The sequence below is a fragment of the Alexandromys fortis genome, unplaced genomic scaffold (genome assembly GCF_014885135.2).
Source record: "Alexandromys fortis isolate MF-2015 unplaced genomic scaffold, M_Fortis_MF-2015_v1.1 scaffold_54, whole genome shotgun sequence".
NCBI classification, from domain to species: Eukaryota; Metazoa; Chordata; class Mammalia; order Rodentia; family Cricetidae; genus Alexandromys; species Alexandromys fortis.
Genome location: NW_026067958.1, coordinates 10,412,975 through 10,433,789, shown reverse-complemented (window position 1 = coordinate 10,433,789; position 20,815 = coordinate 10,412,975). Strand labels below are relative to the sequence as shown.

Here is a 20,815-nt window from a genome sequence, read left to right as displayed (position 1 = left end):
CTGGAAGAGGCATTGAAAGACAGAAACAAAGAAAGAGCATGTGAAGGAAAGAACTTGGTTAGAAAGGGCCGAATGCTCTGGTTTTCCCACAAGTGTTTTTATAAATACACTAAAGCAATTTTAGAAGACAATATTTTATGTTTGGTAAAAATCCAAACAATATTACTCTTAGAATCATATTTCAAACATGGATATTATTGCTAGAATTTTTTAATTTATTGCTCCTTTGAGCTGTTAGCTGAATGTAAGGAAATGGTAAATATTTCTATTTTTTGTTGATTGTACATAATTCATTGGTTAGGAACTAGTTTTGGTGAACAGCAGCTGTATGTGTCACTGATTCATAGCAATGGCTTATACTTGGGTCACATAAGTGTCTAAACAGGTACAGTCTCAGCACAGTTTCACTAACTGCTGCGGAGTACATGAACAACTCTCAGTAAGATGAGGGATGCCATCTTCATAATAACTGTCTGGTTATGGAATCATGTGACTTCATGAAATCCTGATGATGGAAAACTCATTGACTTTTTTCAGTTCTATAGGAGGCTGTCATGATGATAACCACATAAGTTGTTTCATATTGATTAGAAGTCTCCTTGGGTTGTGTAAAATAGCACAACAGATATTAAGTCTTGAGTAAATAGGTGTGTTTATAATGAATTTTCCATTTTTATTTCTTTCTTTTTTGTGCAGATGATGTGTATGCACATTTGTGTGTATAAATATCAGTGTGAGCATACAACAGCATGCATGTGGAAGCCAAAAGACAGCATTAGCATGTGTCAGTCCTCAGGTGAAGACTGAAAATCAACATGTAGAGTAAACTAGCTGGACATAAAGCCTCATGAATCTATTTGTCTGTCTCCCCAGTATGTAGTTATAAGCAGATACCATCATACCCAATTATTGTTTTCATGACATGGGCTCTAGGGACCAAACTCAGGTCCTCCTTCTTGTAAGAGAAGTACTTCTATGACAGTCTTAATTACTGAGACACCATGACCAATATGATTTATAAAAGAAAACAGTTATTAGGGCTCATGATTCCACTATGACCATTACATTGAAGAGCAGTCAGGCATGGCATCGGAGCAATAGCTGAGACCTTACATTCTGATCCGCAGTCAATGAGGTCAAGAGAACTAACTGGGAATGGCTTCAGTCTTTTGAAACATCAAAGCCTGCCCTTCAGTGACAAACCTCCTCCAACAAGGCCACACCTCCTAATCTTTCCCAAACATTTCCACAAACTAGGGACCAAATTCAAACAAGTGAGCCTCTCGGAGCCATTCTTGTTAAAACCACCATACTGATTCAGTCATCTCCCTAGCCTTTGATAACTTTTTTATGAACTAATAAAATGCGTGTGACATTTGTATAACAACATAACTGTCAAAATATTATAGAGTTTTAAGATCTATTCAAAGCTATCATGGCTTAGATCTTCTCATTCACTGTTTTTTTTTTTTTTTGTGCATTTGATCTCTACAACTGAAACTTAACATGGCTTAACAAGTTCTATTAGCTGTGTTTTCCTGTCTGTCTTCTTACCATAGCTTGTAGTTCTTGGAGTTTTGGCTTCTTAAGGGCAGAAGTTATATTATTTGGCACATCAATCCTTGCTATTTTTGTAGGTTGTGACTTTTAATATTCCAGTTGCTGTTCTTGCTCATGTTTAATGCATTTGGAGTTGTTTTTCTGATTTGCATGATATCAAGATGTTATTTCTGCTTTCCTAATTGTTTGCCTGTTATATCTTAGGCTAAACTTTTTCCTTCCTTCTTTCTTTCTTTCTTTCTTTCTTTCTTTCTTTCTTTCTTTCTTTCTTTTTATTAAGCTCTACATTTTTCTCTACTCCCCTCGTCTTCAACCCTTCCCCCAAGATCCCTATGCTCCCAATTTACTCAAAAGATCATGTCTTTTTCTACTTCCCATGTAGATTAGATCTATGTAAGTCTCTCTTAGTGTCCTCATTGTTGTCTAGATTCTCTGGGATTGTGATTTGTGGGGTGGTTTTCTTTGCTTGATGTTTAAAAAACACTTATGAGTACATGTGATAATTCTCTTCCTGTGTCTGGGTTACCTCACTCAAAAATGATGTTTTCTAGCTCCATTCATTTTTCTGCAAAATTCAAGAATGGATAAGAAAAATGTGGTACATTTACACAATGGAGTACTACACAGCAGAAAAAATGACATCTTGAATTTTGCTAATCTTTTTCTTAATATATTTCATTGGTCATTTGTATAGAGTATGTATATGGATCTTGTTTGGTGAGTTGAATAAACAAACATTTAGTTCAGTAAATGAATTAAGCCACTCACAAATGTTTATTGATTATTCTAAAATGTTTGGACTCAATAAATGCCATGCTTGTAAATTAATTGTAATCTGTAGAATTTGTAGGTTTACAGTCTTTGCTCTTTGTTGTTATTTAGAATGATTTATGTTTTTATTCTAGCGGCTATTATTATACCTACAAATTTTTATAATGCTCTTATTCTGTTGAAATGACATTTTTATTGTCTTTTTTTTCTACTGGACTTTGAGATCACTGTTTTTGCTAGACTGGCTGGCCATATATCTTCCTGTCTTCTCTCCCCAATTATGGGGTTACAGACATGCATCGCCATGACTGATTTTACATGAATCTAGGGGGATCTGAATTTGGGTCCTGATGCTTCTGTTGAAAAGACTTCAGAAACTGAGCCTTCTCTCCCACCCATACTGGTATCTTTTTATTCACATTTCATCTAAACAGTAATCAGTAGGTTTGCTCTACTTTTCTTTTCCTTCTCCCATGATTTAATCACACGATACTTAATGCTTACTGTTCAGACATTATTATTCCAACCTGTGCCCCACCTTTTCCATACTCTTAGATCAATGATTACTTGTGTGCACATACACTATATGGTAATACATCTGTGCATACTAACCACAGGTTCTTGCTGAAGTTCTGTCCATATTTTAGTTATTTAGTGTCTTCCAGTAGAGTCATCAAAGATGGCCAATTGTGACTCATGGTACAGAAGTTCTTATGGGTTAGAACTGAATTTAAATGCATGCTTGGATGTTAGCTTCATTATCTTTAATGTCTTTGGCTCCAACTCTCTTTCACTAAATTTAACTGCTGTTTTTCTTTTGTTGTCTTGCCAGAGGCCCAGGTCACCTGTTGCTAGATAGTGTCCTCTAGGGATGACATAGAAAATGAGCCCATGAAATCCCAGCAAAATGGTTGCCTGAACAAGACTAGTATAATGATAAGACCAGACAACATGCCAACAGAGACATGGTCACACTCCTGGAGGAAAAGCTACAGAAAGTCAATGACTGCTGAAAGAAGGAGAATTAGTTCCTTCTAGGGACAAGTTCCCACACAGACTACCCAATCCTATGTGGGCAGTCTGGAGTTATGTACATATGAACAATGTTAAATGGACTAATTAAGTGATATATGCATGTATAAATAGATATGTAGCAATAATAATTTAAGAAGAGACCATAAATTTGAGAGGAGAGATGTGGAGTAGTTTGGAGAGAGGGCAGGGAAGGAGTGAAATAAAGATAGTGTTCGTGTATGAAGCTCTCAAACAAAAAACACCCAGATACCTTTTTTATGTATGATTAAATACAATTTTTTTTAAAAATTGGTCTAATACTCATCTAATTTTTCTTTGTAAATTACGTTATCTCTTTGGGGTCTAGAATGTCCTTTCCATCAATAGACAACAACCTCTCCTTGTATACACATGCGTACTCTTGTGAGCCTCATTACATTCTTGCCAGCTCTGGTATGAGTGTTGGTTGGCCTGGAATACAGCTCATACAGAAAAAGCAGAATGGAAGATTGATTTTTCCTTTAAATACAGAACCAACTTTCAAATATACAAATAATCAGAGGCCCCCAAGAAAATACAATAGCAAAAAGAGCTTTTATTTTACTTTCTATTTTTTCCTTTCTCAAAAGGAAAAGAGATTAAAAAATCACACACCTTCACAGTCTTTTCAGTTCCTAATGTTTTATGCAAAATGACTCGTGTGTGGATCTGAAATCGCGAACTTCCAAATTTCCTATTGTATCAAAATAGCCTCAGCATCTCAAGGATACGTATATGCTGTAACAGAGTTAAAGATAATCAGGGTGAAGTCAGTTATACCCAGGATTCTAAGAAATTGTGCCCAACATTTACCTAACTGGCACACAAATTTCCCACAATCCATCCCACATTTTCCTCCTGCACATAGTAAAATGAACATTTGTTGAGCTTATTGTCACTGGGCCCAGTGTCATATGATCAGGCAATGAAAGCCCCTTATACAACACACACACAAGGATAAAATTAAAGCCACCATGGGATGGAGAACTCGAACTTTCCTATGTCTTGTGGTTCAAATATAATTATGTTGCATTTGTATGGCTTTAAAAGATTTTTTGCATTGAGTTTATTTATTCTTTCTAAAGAAAAAAGTCCAGCTATACTCATGTGTACACAGAAGAGACTTACCCCTCTTCAGCTTCCCAGAGACACTTGTTGTTGTAAAATCAGGGTCTGTGAGCTTTTAGAATTTATACAAAATGTGAAGTCTATGGCTTCCTTATTTTCAATCTTGGCATTTTTTATTTTACATTTTCCTCATTTTTCAATTGCATGCTTTGAAAAGCATATAGATTAAAGTTAAATAAAAATATAGGTCATTAAGTAAGTCACCGACTCTTCCAATTTTTATTTTACTTTACTTTATTTTATCTGTATAGTATATTGCTTGAATTCATTTCTGTGCACCACTTTGTGAGCCTGGTACACAAAGTGGATAGAATAGGACATCAGATCCCCTAGAACTGTGGTTATAGCCTTTTGTAAACTGCCATGTGAATGTTAGGAATCTAATCCAGGTCCTCTAGGAGAACAGTCAGTCTCTTAACCACTGTGTGTACACATGTGTGTGTGTGTGTGTGTATGTGTGTACACATGTGTCTACAGAAGTCAGAAGTGAGCTTAAGATTCCCATGGACCTGGAGCACAGGCAGTTAAGAGCTACCAGATATGGGTTCTGGGAACTGAACTCAGGTCTTCTAAAAGAGCAGCAAGCATTCGCAAGTGCTGAGTCATTTCTACAGCCCCTAAAATTTCCTTTTCAAACAAGTGCTATGAATTTTTGATTTGAGGATTGAGTAGGTGTTTTTTTTTCTCCATATTAAATGAAGTCAGTAGTGGTATATGTATGAGTCGGTACCTGCATAAGTGGATGACTCTCTTCTCTCCTTGTGTGAAAAAATACATGTTTACTCAGTGAAATGAGAGCAGTAAGTTCTTTTTTATATATTATGAATAAGTGCTCTGTATGCACACATGAATGCCAGAGAAGGCATCAAATTCTATCACAGATGGTTGTCAGCCATGTGGTTCGTGGGAATTGAACTCAGGACTTCTAGAAGAGGAACCAAATGTTCTTAACTGCCGTCTCTCCATCCCAGCAGTAAATTCTTAAGCTGTGAAGTATGATAAGTACAAAGAAAAGTGTGCCATGCAGGTGGACGGATTAGTAAATTGCTGGGAAGGGAAGCAAAGAATTAGAACATTGCCATTACTCTGCCCTGACGCTATCACAGACTGCCCCAGGAACTAGCCAGACCTCCATCTGTGGTCTTCTCCTTCCTTGCCCCCCCTTTTTTTATTATTTGCATTTTGCTATCTTCCTGAAAGTAGCTCTATAGATTGACATTGTTCCTGTTCCAAGCATGTGTGAGAGGAAGTTTCTGGTGTGTGCTGATTTTAATTGTTCCAAAGTGATAGGTCATTTTATGCCTAATTATTCATTTTGAATTTTTATAGCTGTGTACATTCACCCAGCCCCAGCCAACAGTTGAAACACGGTTTCCTGCTGGTGTTTTAAAAATAGTTGTTATGCTGAACCTAACAAGCCCCTGTTTGATTTCTGGCTCATTTTTCACATTCACAGTGTGATGTTCTATTGTGGAGTAGCATAGACAGAAGTTTCTCTCCTTTTCAATATAAATCTGTAATTTAATGCAGTTGAATTTATCATTTTTTTAATTTTATGGTTATTGGACTAGTTGAGAAATGAGTTACTGGTCCATTTTTTAAAGTGAAAAAGGTCAAAGTTAATTTTTTGTATAAATCCCAATATGTAACATGAAGGGCCAGGCCTGCTTGTTTGTTGGTTTTTGTCCTCCCACCAGGTCTCCCACAACTGTTTAGCCCCAAAGAAAATCACACATAGGTCTCCATAAATTATAAGCTGATTGGCCCATTAGCTCTAGCCTCTCACTGGCTAACTCTCACATCTTGATTAACCCATTTTTCTGATCTATGTTAGCCATGTGGCTCTCAGTACCTTAGGTCTCCATAAATTATAAGCTGATTGGCCCATTAGCTCTAGCCTCTCACTGGCTAACTCTCACATCTTGATTAACCCATTTTTCTGATCTATGTTAGCCATGTGGCTCTCAGTACCTTTTTTTCAGTGGGGCAGATCACATCCTGCTGCTTCGGTGATCTGGGCAGGAGTGGGAGGAATCAACTTCCTCCTTCCCAGAATTCTCCTGTTCTCATTAAATCATTTCTACTTCCTGACTGTTTTTTCCGCCTATATTTCCTGTCTGGTCAATCAGCATTTATTTATAACATGATTGACAGAATACAAACAATTCTCCTGCACCACCAATATCCTTTGTTGAAATTGACTTGGTTGTGTTATGACTGGTTAGGAAGAAAAGCATCATGAAGTTGTGCTCTAATTTTCTTTTTTTAATTGATTTTTATTGAACTCTACATTTTTCTTTGCTCCTCTCCCTGCCTCTCCTCTCCCCCCTTTAACCCTCCCCCCAAGGTTCCCATGCTCCCAGTTTACTCAGGAGATCTTGTCTTTTTCTACTTTCTACTTCCCATGTAGATTAGATCTATGTATGTCTCTCTTAGTGTCCTCATTGTTGTCTAAGTTCTCTGGGATTGTGATTTGTAGGCTGGTTTTCTTTGCTTTAAGTTTAAAAACCACTTATGAGTGAGTACATGTGATAATTGTCTTTCTGGGTCTGGGTTACCTCACTGAAAATGATGTTTTCTAGCTCCATCTATTTTCCTGCAAAATTCAAGCTGTTATTATTTTTTTTCTGCTGTGTAAATGTACCACATTTTCCTTATCCATTCATTTAGTTGTCTGGTATTTTATGTTTTTGTCACTTAGGTACATTGGCTCTATTTTCTTGTAATATTTCTGTCAGATTTTAGACATTATAATATGTAAACAGGGATATTAGGGCAGGAACCCAAGGCAGGAACTGATACAGAGTCTGTGGGGGATTGCTGCTTATTGGCTTGCTCTCCATGGCTTGCTCAGCTTGCTTTTTTATAGTACCCAGGAACACTAGCCCAGGTGTGACCTCACCACAATGGGATGGGCCCTTCCACATCAATACCTAATTTAAAAAATGGCTAGTATTCTTTTCACTTTAAATTGCATCCAATTTTATGGTATTTTGCATTTTGTGTTTACACATAGGTGCATTGGTTCATTTTATTTTCTTATAATATTTTGTCAAGTTTTTATTTCACCATTATGTAGCTTTTATAAAAGACATTGAGAAAGTATTTTTCTCTTTATTCTCTGGTAGAATTTGTATATAATTATTCATTACTAAATATTTGATATAATTGAGTAGTAAAACAATCTGGACTTGAGTCTTCTTTATTGAATGGACTTCGGTATTTGATTTTATAAATTATGAATTATATTAAATGTGGTACTATTTAGATTTTTATGGGTAAGTTTTGTTAACTTTTATTTCTCAAAAATTTGTTCATTTTATTTGTTTAATTTACTAGCAGAAATTGTTCATGTTCTCTCTCTCTTTCTCCCTATCCTGTTCTCTCACCTGGAAGGCTCATGACCCACTTAACTTTTTCTTTGGAGTCTAACAATTCCTTTACAGCCACTATGATGACATTGCCCCCATATTCCCCTCTGGTGTCTTTTCTTCTTTACAGAGAAACACAATTGGACTCCAGTGACTAAGCAATTATACAAAATAATAGCCCCTCTTTATTCAATTATTGGCCATCAGCAATAACTCCCCAGGACAGGTAGAGCTTCATTGGTAGTTCCATTCATGATGGGAAGTTGGATACTTAAATCTTATGGAGGTATCTGTACGTGCTTTGTGTCCATGATTGCAGCTGTTGGGTCTTATCTGGATAATGTTTCATGACCCTTCTCCCCATCCTCTAGCTTTTAAATTACTTCCATCCCTTCTTCTATGATGTTCCCTGAATCTAGTGTACATATATGCACACATGCATATGTGTGTCTGTTTGGTTTAAATGTCCCATTTGGGCTAGAGTGCTCAGCAGTCACTTATTCTCAGCCCTTTGGACAGACATGAGTGTCTTCATTAGCTGTCACCCTCTGGAAAATAAAAAGCTTTCATTCTCCAGGTTGTGTGAGTCTATGAGTATAAACATAGACATTTAGAAGACTGTTTGATTGACAAGATGTTCACTGGGAAAAAAAACCAGTATGTTCCCCTTTAGAACCATGACCACATGACCTCTGCATTAATAAGCTTTCAGCTAGGCCTCTCCTACCGGATGTGTATTCTGTCCTGTATATCAGGTCTCAGATCGCAAGGTGGCTGTTTACTCACCAGGTAGCTGTACCACTATTGCACCAGTGGATGTATCTATCATGACAATGACCCAGTTTTAAAAGTAAACTGTGACTTCTACAGGAATGCTATATGTTATTTTACAAAACAAAGACAAATACATGACAGATTCACATGTTACGAGCAAAATGTAAAATGTTTGTTCTCTAGCCCTTAACAGAATAAATTTGGCAGCACTTATTCTGCTCCTGTGGTTTATGTTTTGTCCATTCTTTGGTTTGCCTTAATTTTTACTGTTTATTGATTTAGCTTGTGTTTTATTTTTTATTCCCTTTCTAGCTCTTTAAGTTAAAATCTACATTGTGACATCAATTCATTTATTACATATTTGTCTAAAGTTTTTAATTTTCCTTTTAAGTGTTAGTTCAGCCTCATCTGAAAATTCAACTTCTGTTTTAATTTTCATGTAATTTAAAACATTTACCATTATTTTGTTTAAAATCCTTAAGGTTTAAAAAGTATATAAACATATAAAGATTGCAAATGTTTATGGAGTATAACATGTTGGATCATAGTGTATAGTGATGAAGTCAGGGTAATTATTTTTAATGTTTTTTAGATTTTTTTATTTTTTGTACATGAATGTTTTGTCTGAACATATGTCTATGTACCACATGTGTGCCTGGTGCATGTGAAGTTAAGAAGAGAGTGTTAGTGTCCTTGAAACAAGTTAAAAATGGTACTGAGCTGTCATGTGGGCGTGGGGAACTAAAACCAGGCCCTCTGCAAGTGCAACAAGCTCCCTTAGTCAGAGTACTTACCCACTGATGGAGACTATATTGGTTCGTTTTTAACCGCTGTCCACAGTGCTGTAATAAACATAGATCCACACATATCTCTTTGACCTCTCTGATACCTCCATTTGATTATTATTATTATTTTGCATATAAAAGTTAACAACTGTTGCTTAATCTCCAAAATTCTCAATGTTTTCCATATGCCATGCTGTTACTAATTTCCACTTAAGAAAATAAGGGTTGTGATTTCCGTCTTTTTTTTTTCTTTTTTGGCTTTATTTCCCAGGTATGTGGCCTAATTTTGTAAATATATACTTACACTAGGGAAAAATACATATTCTGCTGTATTTTTATAAATCATTATAAAATGCTGATTATAGTTGGGATGTAGTTGAGCAATAGAGAACTTGCCCAGAATATGCAAGACTCTATGGGGTTCAATGTCAACTATATGAAATGTTTAGTCAAAGCAGACAAATGCATTGTTTGGTGTTGTCTATATTGTTTAAAGGTTGATTTTGCCAGGTGGTGATAGCACATGCCTTTAGTCCCAGTACTCAGGGAGGCAGAGACAGGTGGATTTCTGTGCATTCAAAGCCAGTCTGGTCTACAGAATGAGTTCCAGAACAGCCAGGGCTACACAGAGAAACCCCGTCAAAAAAAAAAAAAAAAAAAAAAAAAAAAAAAAAAAGTAAACTCATGCAAAGAGATGTATACATCTGTATATATCTTTTTTATAAAATCACAGTTATAGATTGTGTTTTTTATATTTGTAGCTTTTTTCTCTGTTTGGAATTCTTTTCCATGCCCACTAAGAAGCTGCTTCTGTGTGCTTTCTGTGCTCCATGTCCCTGCACTTCCAGATCTTCCATTCTTAGCAGTTCTCTCCCTTTGCAGATGTTCTACTCACCCTGCTGGGGCACTGACTCATCCTTAAATTATTCAGGTTTTTGTTGTAATAACAAGATTCCTGAGAAAAATAATTTAAAAGTGGAAAAGTTCGTTTTGGCTCCCAGGTTCCATAGCTGTCTCCACTGATAATGTCAAGTTATTGGGAATGCATCAGCAGGGCACAGGGAGCACAGTGGAGCCAGAAGATAGCAAGGAAAAAATGGACAAAGGAAGAGAAAGAGAGGATCCTATGGACAAGGTGCACCCTTCAAGGACATGTCCCTTGTCATTTAATTTTTCTAAATAGGCCCCACTTCCTACTTTCTACTACCTCTCTCACTTCCAATAACTCCATCAAACTACCAATCCATCAATTGACTAATGTATCAATTAGATCAGAGATCTCATGAACTGGTCACTTTCCCAACCCCCACCTTTGAACATTCATTGGATCAAGACTTTGGGAGACATTTCACATTGAAACCATGACTTCGCTGATGGATTGTCCAGGCACCAGATAGTCTCGCTGCTCTCCTGTTCAGCCACTGGTACCTCATCTTGCTCAGCCTCTACTGCCCCATGCCAGGCTGCTCCACTATGCCCTTGCTCTCTGCTCGGTGTCCAGGCCATCATCACATCTCTCTATGTTCTCAGTAATATCTTCTCCATTACTCAAGGATTATTTCGCGATTGCTTTTATCTCATTGTCTAGAGTCTTAAACGTTATGACTATTTCTTCCTACCCCCAAGAGGTTCCCACAGCATCACTCTTGGTTCTAACCCTGTACTAGGCTGAAGTTACATTGCCTTCTACTCTAGATGACTGCTTGCTTTGCCTCACATGATGGCTGTATAACTTGGGCAAGAGTGAGAAGTTTTACTGTCAGTTTGAGGATATTTTTCATTGGATACAGAAGTCTAACTCTGTAATTTTTTTCATATCTTATAAATGTCATCCTGATGTCTTGTCCTTCTTCTGTTAGTAACTCAGCTTTCATGAGTATCATAGTTCTTTATGCCTGATGTCCTCAGAATTAATGTTTGTGTCCCACCAAAATTCAAATGTTGACAACTAATTCTCAGTGGGAGGGTATTTGGTAGTGGGACTTGGAAAGTAATTAAGTCTTAAGTTGAGAGGATTCATGAATGGAATGGAGCCTCTTTCAGAAACCCCAATAAAGATCCCTTACCTCTTTGTGCAATGTGAAGACACAGAAGGAGACAGCTTCTATAAGCCAAGCAGTCGGCTCTCACTGAGTACCAATCTGCTAGAGCATTTATGTTTGACTTTCCTAACCTTCAGAGCTGGGGGAATAAATGCTATTTACTGGCCAGCCCTGCTTCTCACAGTCTGCTTCAGCCTGGTTGGACTCAGGCATATCCTGTTTCTCTGTTAATTTCAAGACTGAATTTTAATAATTTGAATATGTGTGCACAGATGTGGTTTTTTAACAATAATTTTTTTTCCTGTTTAAGTTTACTGAAATCTTTGAACCTGTGAATTGATGTCCTCTGTCAATTTTAGAACAATTTCAGTTATTGCTTTCACTAATATCCTTTTTTCTTCATTCCTTGCTACTCCAATTATACATCTATTGTCTTTTCAATATCATCCCCAGGCATCTGACTTCTGTTTCTTTCTTCTCCCTCACTTCTTGTCTACTTTTTCTCTTTGGTTTTCAGTGTGGATTTCTTTAATGATCTGTAAGTTCATAGTGCTTTTTGTTTGCCATGTCCAGTTTGTGTACCCCATCACATGAATTCTTTACTTCTAATAATTAGTGTTTTCTAACCTGGTATTCCTATTTATTCTTTATGCACATGGGGGGGGGTTGATGCAGAGACTTTAATTATACAAATACCTAGGCAACAAGAATAAGAAATACATATTCAGTAGGTTTTAGAGTTCCTACATGTACAATTAAATAAACCCCACACAGTCCTGGCAGAGGTATAAATAATCAATAGATAAGCCATATATTACATTATATATATATGGTTTTGTATGTATTTATACAGCTGAAACTGTCTATATATCTATCTATTAAATTTTAGGATAAAATCAATTATTTTTTCTGTAGGGGAAATAGATGCTTAAAGAAAATTGAAGTAATTAACAGATTATGGGTAGAGTAAGATATACAAATGCAAAATATTATTTTATTGTTTGGAGGCATGGAAGTCTATTCTGAAGATATGCTAAAGATTAAAATCACAAAATAAACAAGTGGCAGATTTAATAACATGAATTGTACATAATAAAGGACAATTAAGAAGGAAGAGAGTTTGTCAGCTTGAAGCAGTAGTCACAATTGGCCCTAAAACAGAAGGATGAAATACCTTTTATCTTGGGGAACTTGAGGAAGCTGTAGTTGATGAGGGGAAACTATGGAATGTCAGCTGCTCAGACTGAAAAACTGGGAAAAGCCTCTATTTCGCAATTTCCAATAAAATAATTCTGCTAGATGAGAATTATAAAATGCCAGTGCTACACAATACAGAGGGACTATCGGGAGAACACCTGTCAGGGTGACACACCTGTACTGCAGGGAGCTCTGAGGGTCGCCAGCAGAACTGAACCATGAGCTTAGCTTTGGAGACCGGATGACGAAGCATCTGTTGCTGTGACATTTTTACAAAGCGTGCAGCATTATGATTTCAAAATACATTGGTTTTCCCAGAAAGAACCAATAGCCTTGCCCATGCCCCACGATGCAAAACTAGTTGTTTATATCTGTGGCCTTGGTGGGCACGGAAGCCAGCCAGATATCTTCCAGTCCTGGTAGTGTTAATGCAACACAGGAGGCTGGAAGACAGAAGCAGCTGCATCTTTTTCTAATTTGGGCATTTTCTGTCCATTTTTGCTGGGGGTGGATTGATACAGGATCCTGTGTACTTCAGGCTGGTCTCGTGTTCTAGGTAGTGGAAAATGATCTTGAACATAATCCTCTTGCCTTCATCTCCCAAGTACTGGAGCTTCAAGTGGTCCCACCAAACTCAGTATTACTATTAATTTTTTAAAAAAGAAAAAAGCCAAAAATCAAAATCTAGTCATTGCCCTAGAGCTGTTATTCTGCCAACAGTTGGATCTCCATGGTAAAGTAGACAATCTTGGAAAGGCAAAAGTCAGGCTTGCTTTATGATTTCAAGTGATAAAGACAATATTCCCTTGATATGAATTTGAGGAGAACTAGCCCACTGGAAGTGAATTCAAAGCAAGTTGGCAGTCAAATTTAAGAGCTACAAAAGGGGGTGTGCGTGGAAAGTGGGTGGTTATTGAAATTACTATCACCTATGCCGCCACCACTGCTCCACAAGAAGCAATAAACTTGCAAAGCAGCTCTGCATAAACATGTGCTCAATCTAGAGACAATTTCAAATACAAACACTTCTGATTAGGATGGAGCCATGTGCTCTGTGAGGGTGAGGGTTTTGAAGGAATGCATGGGTGTTGGGAGAGACTTCTGGTTTACTGAAAAAAAAGAAAGAAATGAGCAAAGACTGTCTTGTTTCAGATCTGCGTAACCAGTGTTCTCAGCTGTAGACACAGCCCTGTGCATGGCAGGCTGTCTAGAATGCCTCATCAGGGAGGTCACCTAGTACTTAAGGAGAAAACACATCACTATGGGCAAAACACTGTGCTGGAGTTACAGAAAAGGAGGGGGTGCTGATTCCTACCAAAAGCTTAACAGGAATCCAGGAAGCCTGTAAAAGGGGATTTTGTTCGTTTGTTTGTATTGTTTTACTTTCCTATGTTTGTGTGGGGACAGTACTGGAACTCCAGATCTTTCTACTTCAGCCTTCCACGTCTGACTCATGGGCCTTGGACACCAGCTCACACTGGCTCTGTTGTTGGAGAGTAACTTTCCTGTGACCCGGAACATAGCATTGTCTTTCTTCACTTGGTACATAAGCACACATTTGGTACAGCAGTGGTCCCTAGTTCTTCACTAGACTGTGCTTCTCTGATGGACAATTAACACGCAGCTAGTTCTTATCTGCAGAGTCTGTGTTCATGAATTCCTATTTATAAATCAAGGTTAGAGGGCTGGAGAGATAGCTTGGTGGCTAAGAGACCATGCTGCTCTCGGTGTCAGGCACAGCAGGTTGCTGGGAATGAGCGGTTCATGCTAAGGCGCAGCAGGGGAGGATAGAGTGGACTTTTAGAGTTCGCTTCTCCTGAGCCAGCCGCCATGCATGCAAATATTTTCCTCATTCCCTGCTGTCACTCCCCTGCTTCTGAGTCTTTTAAGACCTTAGTAATGGACCACAACACTTACTCCTTATGATGAAGCAGCTGATAAATTTCTGAGGCTATGGAGGAAAATAGTGAATTTTTGTAGCTAATTGTAAAGTTTTTTCTGGGGGAAAAATGATGTCTTCCTATGAGTAAGTATGTGTAAATGCACATACATGCATTTGTATAGTATATGTATATGTTCCTGTGTGTGCACATGTGAGTGTGCATTTGGAGGCTAGAGGCTGACATCGAGTGTCTTCCCAGATTGCTTTCCTCCTCATTTTATTTACTTTAAATTTTAATTAACTTTTTCCAAAAAAAATGCATGTATTCCTCCTTTGTGTCTGTGGGTTGGTATGTTCCTGAGTAGAGTATTGGATCTGCCGGAGCTGGAATTACAGGCAGGAAATTGTGAGTCACCTAGCATGAGTGCTGGGAACTGACCTTGAGTCCTCTGGAAGAGCATCAAGGGTTCTTCAGTGCTGAGCAATCTCTGTAATGGGAAGAATTATTTTCTTAACAGCCAGTCTATGTTGCTATACGCTGTTAGCATTTCACAAAGCTGCCCATAACTACCTGGGAATGCTGGGTAATGCATAGTTTCCTCTGGAAAACTCATCTCAAATAATCAAGAACTATAAATTTCTTAAAATGTCAATTATAAAGGAGGAATTTGAATGGCATTTTAAAAGCCAGTAGAATTTACTCTACTCGGGGCTAAATACTACATGTATTCAACTGAACCGGAGATGAAAAGTCAAGGGAATTATGATGGTCCTTATCTTTCTTCATCTGCTTTGCATTTAATGCATCTTTATGAACAAAGCAGTGTTTGTGACGGGTATTAAGGTTTGTTTGGCCTTCCCCTCCACCCCCAGCACTCTGCAGACATTTTTGCAAGGTTATGTTCCATGAACTGATTGATACATAAACAGAAGACAGATGCTGCAGAGATGGTTCTGATGATAACTCATTTTCAGCTAGTCATGAAGTTATTTTGATTACAGTATGTTTAAGTAATTACAACACAGTCTGCTGTGTGAGGCTTACTGCAATGAGAGTACATGAAAACAACGTATGTGTTCTGCGTGCCCAACAGAAGATGCACTGTGGTGTGATGATTTTAATTCCCAAGCTTAGGTTAGGACTGGAGGAGTTTAAAGTATGTCATAACATAAGGTGCGTCAACTAAACACAGACCAAATAAAAAGGTAACTGCACAACTGTTTGTTTTGGGGAGTATTTAAATGCTATTATGTGACAGAACCAGTACTTTTTACATAGAGGTAACAGTCTGTGGACAGCTGATTAAGACATTGTGTGGCTTGATTCTAGTTTATGTGAATCATAATTGTTAGGCAGGGTGCTTTCCGGGTCATGAAGATTGAAACTAAAATCAGAGGGCTTCATCAGTCAATTGTGTGTAAATACCACTGTTCTGGGAGGATTGCTCAAAAGAGACCCCAGTAGAATGCCCAGAAAGAAACTAGAATTGTGTGGCTAAGGGAGCCACTTGAATTTTCCCACCCATTTACTGATTATAGTTCACACCACGGTTTTTGCCTTCTCCACAGGATAATTGATCGCTTAGATGGAGTTCGCCTGTTGTGGTCCCTGCTCAAAAATCCACACCCAGATGTGAAGGCCAGCGCAGCATGGGCACTCTGTCCCTGCATCGAAAATGCAAAGGTAGCAGTGGTTGCAAATCTCTTTGTTCTAGAATTTGTAAGCCCTCGAATAGTGTCAGCACCATCCTAGTTTATACGGACTCACTTTTGGTCAGATTGATCTTGTAGGAAAAGAAGGCTAAATACTTATGCTAAAGCAATTTCCAGCCATTCTTTCTTCTGGTTTCCTGGAAAATGTCACATGAAACTAGGCAAAGGTAACAGCAATGTACGTTTGCTCCTATCTTTGAGGCAATGGGAAAGTTGACTGTATTGCATTTTCTGTTGCTTAAAAAGAGGACAAATTGGGGGACCTGTCTGGGTCCTGCCTCGATGAGTTCATAGTTCTAGGGTAGGTGAGTGTGAATTAGAAATATTAGGCAAGAGGAACAGAGATATGGGAGAAATACAGAGACATAGGATGATAGTCAAGACCTATGGTAACCCAGTGAATGCTGAATCTGCCTATGACTATTTTCCACATGCTTATATTCCCCAACCCAAAGGGGGGAAGAAGGAAGACTGCTTTAACAGGACACGAATAACAAACACAACTATTGCCTGAGACATCAAGCCACTGTTTTCCTGAGTTAAGCATTCTGATGTTTTAGGCAGAACGTGCAGCAACAACACCGTAGATCAAATATCCTATAAGCAGCCACTCCCTGGGTAAAATTAAAAATGAAGAAGCAGAAATGTGCTTGAATTCTCTGACCTTAGGTCAAGGTGGAGTAGATCCATATCCACGGGCCATCTTAGTATCCAAAACACCAAGTAACCACACCCTAGGTCAGAACATCTTGTTTGTAGCCACTCCTTAAGTCAGACTTATTGTTAATAGCTTTGAAAGAGCAAGACCTTCAACCAAAGTGGAGTGGACGCACTTCTGTGGGCCCTCACAGGGACTTTGGCTGTTTTCGTAGGAGTTACAGCAGCAGGAACAGCGGTGTCCTTGAAAAGATCACTTTTCTGAACATTAATGCCAAGATCAAAAGTTTCTTTATTTGTTGGAAGAATCTATTTATTTATTAGTTATTTTAGCTTTCATTTGTACATTTTATTATTTTTTTCAAAGATCTCTTTTTAGCCCTCTTCTCTTTTTGTGGAGCTGGGATGGAATCTGGGTCTCATGCATGCTAGGAACATGCTCCACTACTGAGCTACTCTTCGTATTTGCTAGGGCATAGAGTCATGCTCAGGTGCCATGCTCAGCTTTCAGGCAAGCCTTGAACCTGGGATCCTGCTTTCTCAGACTCCTGCATAGCTGTGACTTTAGGTGTGTTCCACAAAACCCAGCCTGCCGTTTTCACCTTTACTTCACATTTTTCAATTTATCTTAAAGACTCTTGCCACTGAATCTTTTATAAAGAATTAACTTTTATAAAATTTTAGTTTGACCTAAATATAACTCTAAATGTGAAAAATGAGTTGTGAAAAAAATTAAAAAATGATAAAGATCTCAAGTGTTCACCTAGAGGAAAATGGACAATAAGATAATAGTAATACAAAATAAATTTATTTAAGTAATGTGTTCATCAGTGTTGCCACATTTCACAAATGTATTAAGCCAAGTGGCAAATTGCAATAGATGTATGATGTTATTTCTATTACAATGAAAATAAAAATTTAATATAAAGTTTAAATATTAGGGAGCAAGAAAGAAGCCTATTGGTTGAAAATTAATATATGCACTTTTAGAATATTTCTTACCAGTTCTTTCAACTGATTTCTCAGTCCTTCATTCATAAATATTCATAAATATTCATAAATATTCAAGCGGTAATATTTAAGAATATTAGTTGCATTAAAAAGACAAACCAAGATTAGCAGAATGCACTTTAGAGGCCACAGAGATAATGCAAGGTGCAGAATAAACATTCAAAAATGTGAAAGCTAAATATCCTCGGAAAGTTCTACTGGAGAACACTATGTCTAAATATATTGTTATAACAAAAATTCTGAATAAGGAAAGTTTTTTAAAAGTAATAGTTACTTGACAAAATAAACCCAGTATATAGTAGCTTGCACCTGCAATTCCAGAGTTTAGAGAGGCTGAGGAGGGAGTTTCACCATAAGCCCAAGGTTATACATCAGCCTAAGAAATGAAATGAGATCTTATCTTTTAAAAAAAAAGCTTTCAAATTATTTACTAAAACAATTCATTTAGTAGAAGGAATAATTATTCCTAAGATTGATGTGGCTAGATAGATATCTGGAAGATATAGTAGAGCAAATAACCAAGAATATGAGTGGAAGTAAAAAGAAAACAAGACATGAAGACACGTGAAAAGGAAGAGAGGAACTCGGGAGAAGAACTAGTCACTATTTTTTGAAAAGTTTCTGTAAGTAAGATACTCTCTAAATTGGAAAGATTCACAAGTGCCAACCAGAGAAACCAGTAGTCAATTGTCTATATCTGTATGCAAATTTAAATATTCTATCTAGAAATTAAAGAAACAAAGCAATCACACCAACAATAGGCCTAACAACATCCACAATATGTTTTCCTGTAAATTGTCATTGGTTCTTTGAAAATTTTGTATACTGTGTTTTAATTATATTCACCCCTCCATCAGCTCCTCCAAGCTCTAGCCCCTCCCATGCCCACCTAACTTTATGGCCTCTTTTTTTTTTAAAAAAAAAAAAAAAAAAACCCACCTTGTCAAATTTGTGCTGCCCATATCGCCCCAGATATGTGGCCTTCCACAGAAGCATGGTTGACCTATGAGGGGCCACATCCTTGAGTAAAATTGATTCCTCTCCTCCAGCAGGTATCAGTTACCAGTAGCTGTTCTTCTAGCTGTGGGACTTGGTGTCCACCTCCTTTCCCATGCTGGAATTTTAGGTGGTTTGAACTTGCCTGTTGGCACAACTCTGAAGTTTTGTTATAGAACTGCCTTTCTGTGTCCAGACAACACTGTTTCCTTATAGTCATTCTCTGCCTCCGACTCTTACAGTCTTTCTGTCTCCTCTTTCACAATGATTCCTGAACCTTGGGAGTCCGAGGAGGTGTGATGTAGATTTTCTGTTTATGGCTGAACATTCCGTAGTTTGTTACTCTCTGCATCTTGAGCTGTTGTGGATCTGTGTCCATCACCATCTACTGGAGAAAGAAGCTTCTCTGATGAGAGTTGAAAAATGTTTTAATCTCTGACTATAAGGATAAGTCATTAGGAGATAGTTTAATACTATATAAATTAAACAGAATAATAGTTCTAAATTCTCAGATAGAGCCTATGATCTGTCTATCCACAGGTCTTGGCCATGAGAATGGCGACAGGTATGGGTTTCATCTCATAGAGCAGACTTCAAATCCAATCAGAAACTGCTTAGTTACACCCTTGGCATTTGTTCCATCAGTGCCTGGCCAGGCCAGTCATCATTGTAGCGCTCAGATTTGAAAGCTAGGTAAAACTGATGATTTCTTTTCTCCTCTGTTAAATGTGTAGCACCTCTCAGCACTATGAGCCCTAGCTAGCAGGGATGAAACTTCTCCAGGTTAGTGGCAGTTTGACGCATCCATGTTCTGACTCAAGTCTGTAGTACCTTCAACAATTATCTATGCTCTTACCGTCATGCTCTGGAGGGAAGCCAAGAACATTAACAATAGCCTGTAGTGTTTGTGGTCTTTGGGACCTCACTAAGCCAACAATTCAAAAGAGGTAACCAATTTCCAGCCCTGGGTTTTTTTGTTAGCCTATGGTGTCTAGTAGGAGCTTTGTCACCCTGTTATAGAGTACCTCCATCTAAAGGTGTGTGTGTGTGTGTGTGTGTAGTTCAGAAACTTCTACAGCAGTAGGTTTCCATGTGATTTTTTTTCTGAAGGCCTTTAATGTGACTTATCCCTCCCATCCCTTTCCCAATTTAACCTGTCCTCTTTATTTCCCTGTAAATCTTATACCACTGCATTTTATCTCCTCTCTGTTGAAATCCCCCTCCTATGGTCTTTTACTGATTTTTCTGACCTCCGTGGGCATTCCAAATGTTTCCAGGTTCTGTCTATGACAAATAATGCAGCTATGAACACAGTTGAGCACATGTCTTTGTGGTACAATTGAACATCCTTTGAATATATACCCAAAAGTGGTATTACTGGGTCTTCATGAAGAGTTTTTTCTACAGAATGGGAAAAGATCCTCACTAACCCTGATCTCCAAAATGTACATAGAACTCAAGAAATTGGTCACCAAATAATCCAATAAAATAATCCAATAAAAAAATGTAGTACACCTGCAGAGGCCCAGGCGGGGCAGCAGAGCACCGGGGCAGCACAGGCTCAGGGAGCACCAGAGAGCACCAGGGAGGTGCAGGAGGCGGCAGACAGCAGGGACTGCCGCAACGCCGAGAGCAGATCGCCCCACTACAATTAAAGCAAAGAGGTAGGCTTTTGGTTGGTGAGACCCCTAGCAGAGAAGGAGCCGGGACCTGTTCCTGAAGACCCTTCTGAGGGGCAAGAGGGAACTGGGCCCCTGGCAGGAGCCAGGAAACAGAGCGACAGCATTTTGTAGGAGGAGCCCCTGGCCAACAGGGAAACGTAACCCGGTTCTAAAAGACCCATTAGATAGCTTCGATAGGAGGAAATGGGCAGGC

General features: G+C 38.2%; 1 protein-coding gene across 2 annotated transcripts in view; it reads left to right on the top strand.

Annotated features, from left to right (window-relative positions):
• Window positions 1-20,815, top strand: part of Odad2 (outer dynein arm docking complex subunit 2) — a 171,752-nt gene that overhangs the window by 67,740 nt on the left and 83,197 nt on the right. For both annotated transcript variants that reach the window (XM_050152717.1, XM_050152718.1), the window contains one exon: window positions 16,133-16,247. In XM_050152717.1, coding sequence (XP_050008674.1) covers window positions 16,133-16,247 — 115 coding nt within the window. The remainder of the gene's footprint in view (window positions 1-16,132; window positions 16,248-20,815) is intronic.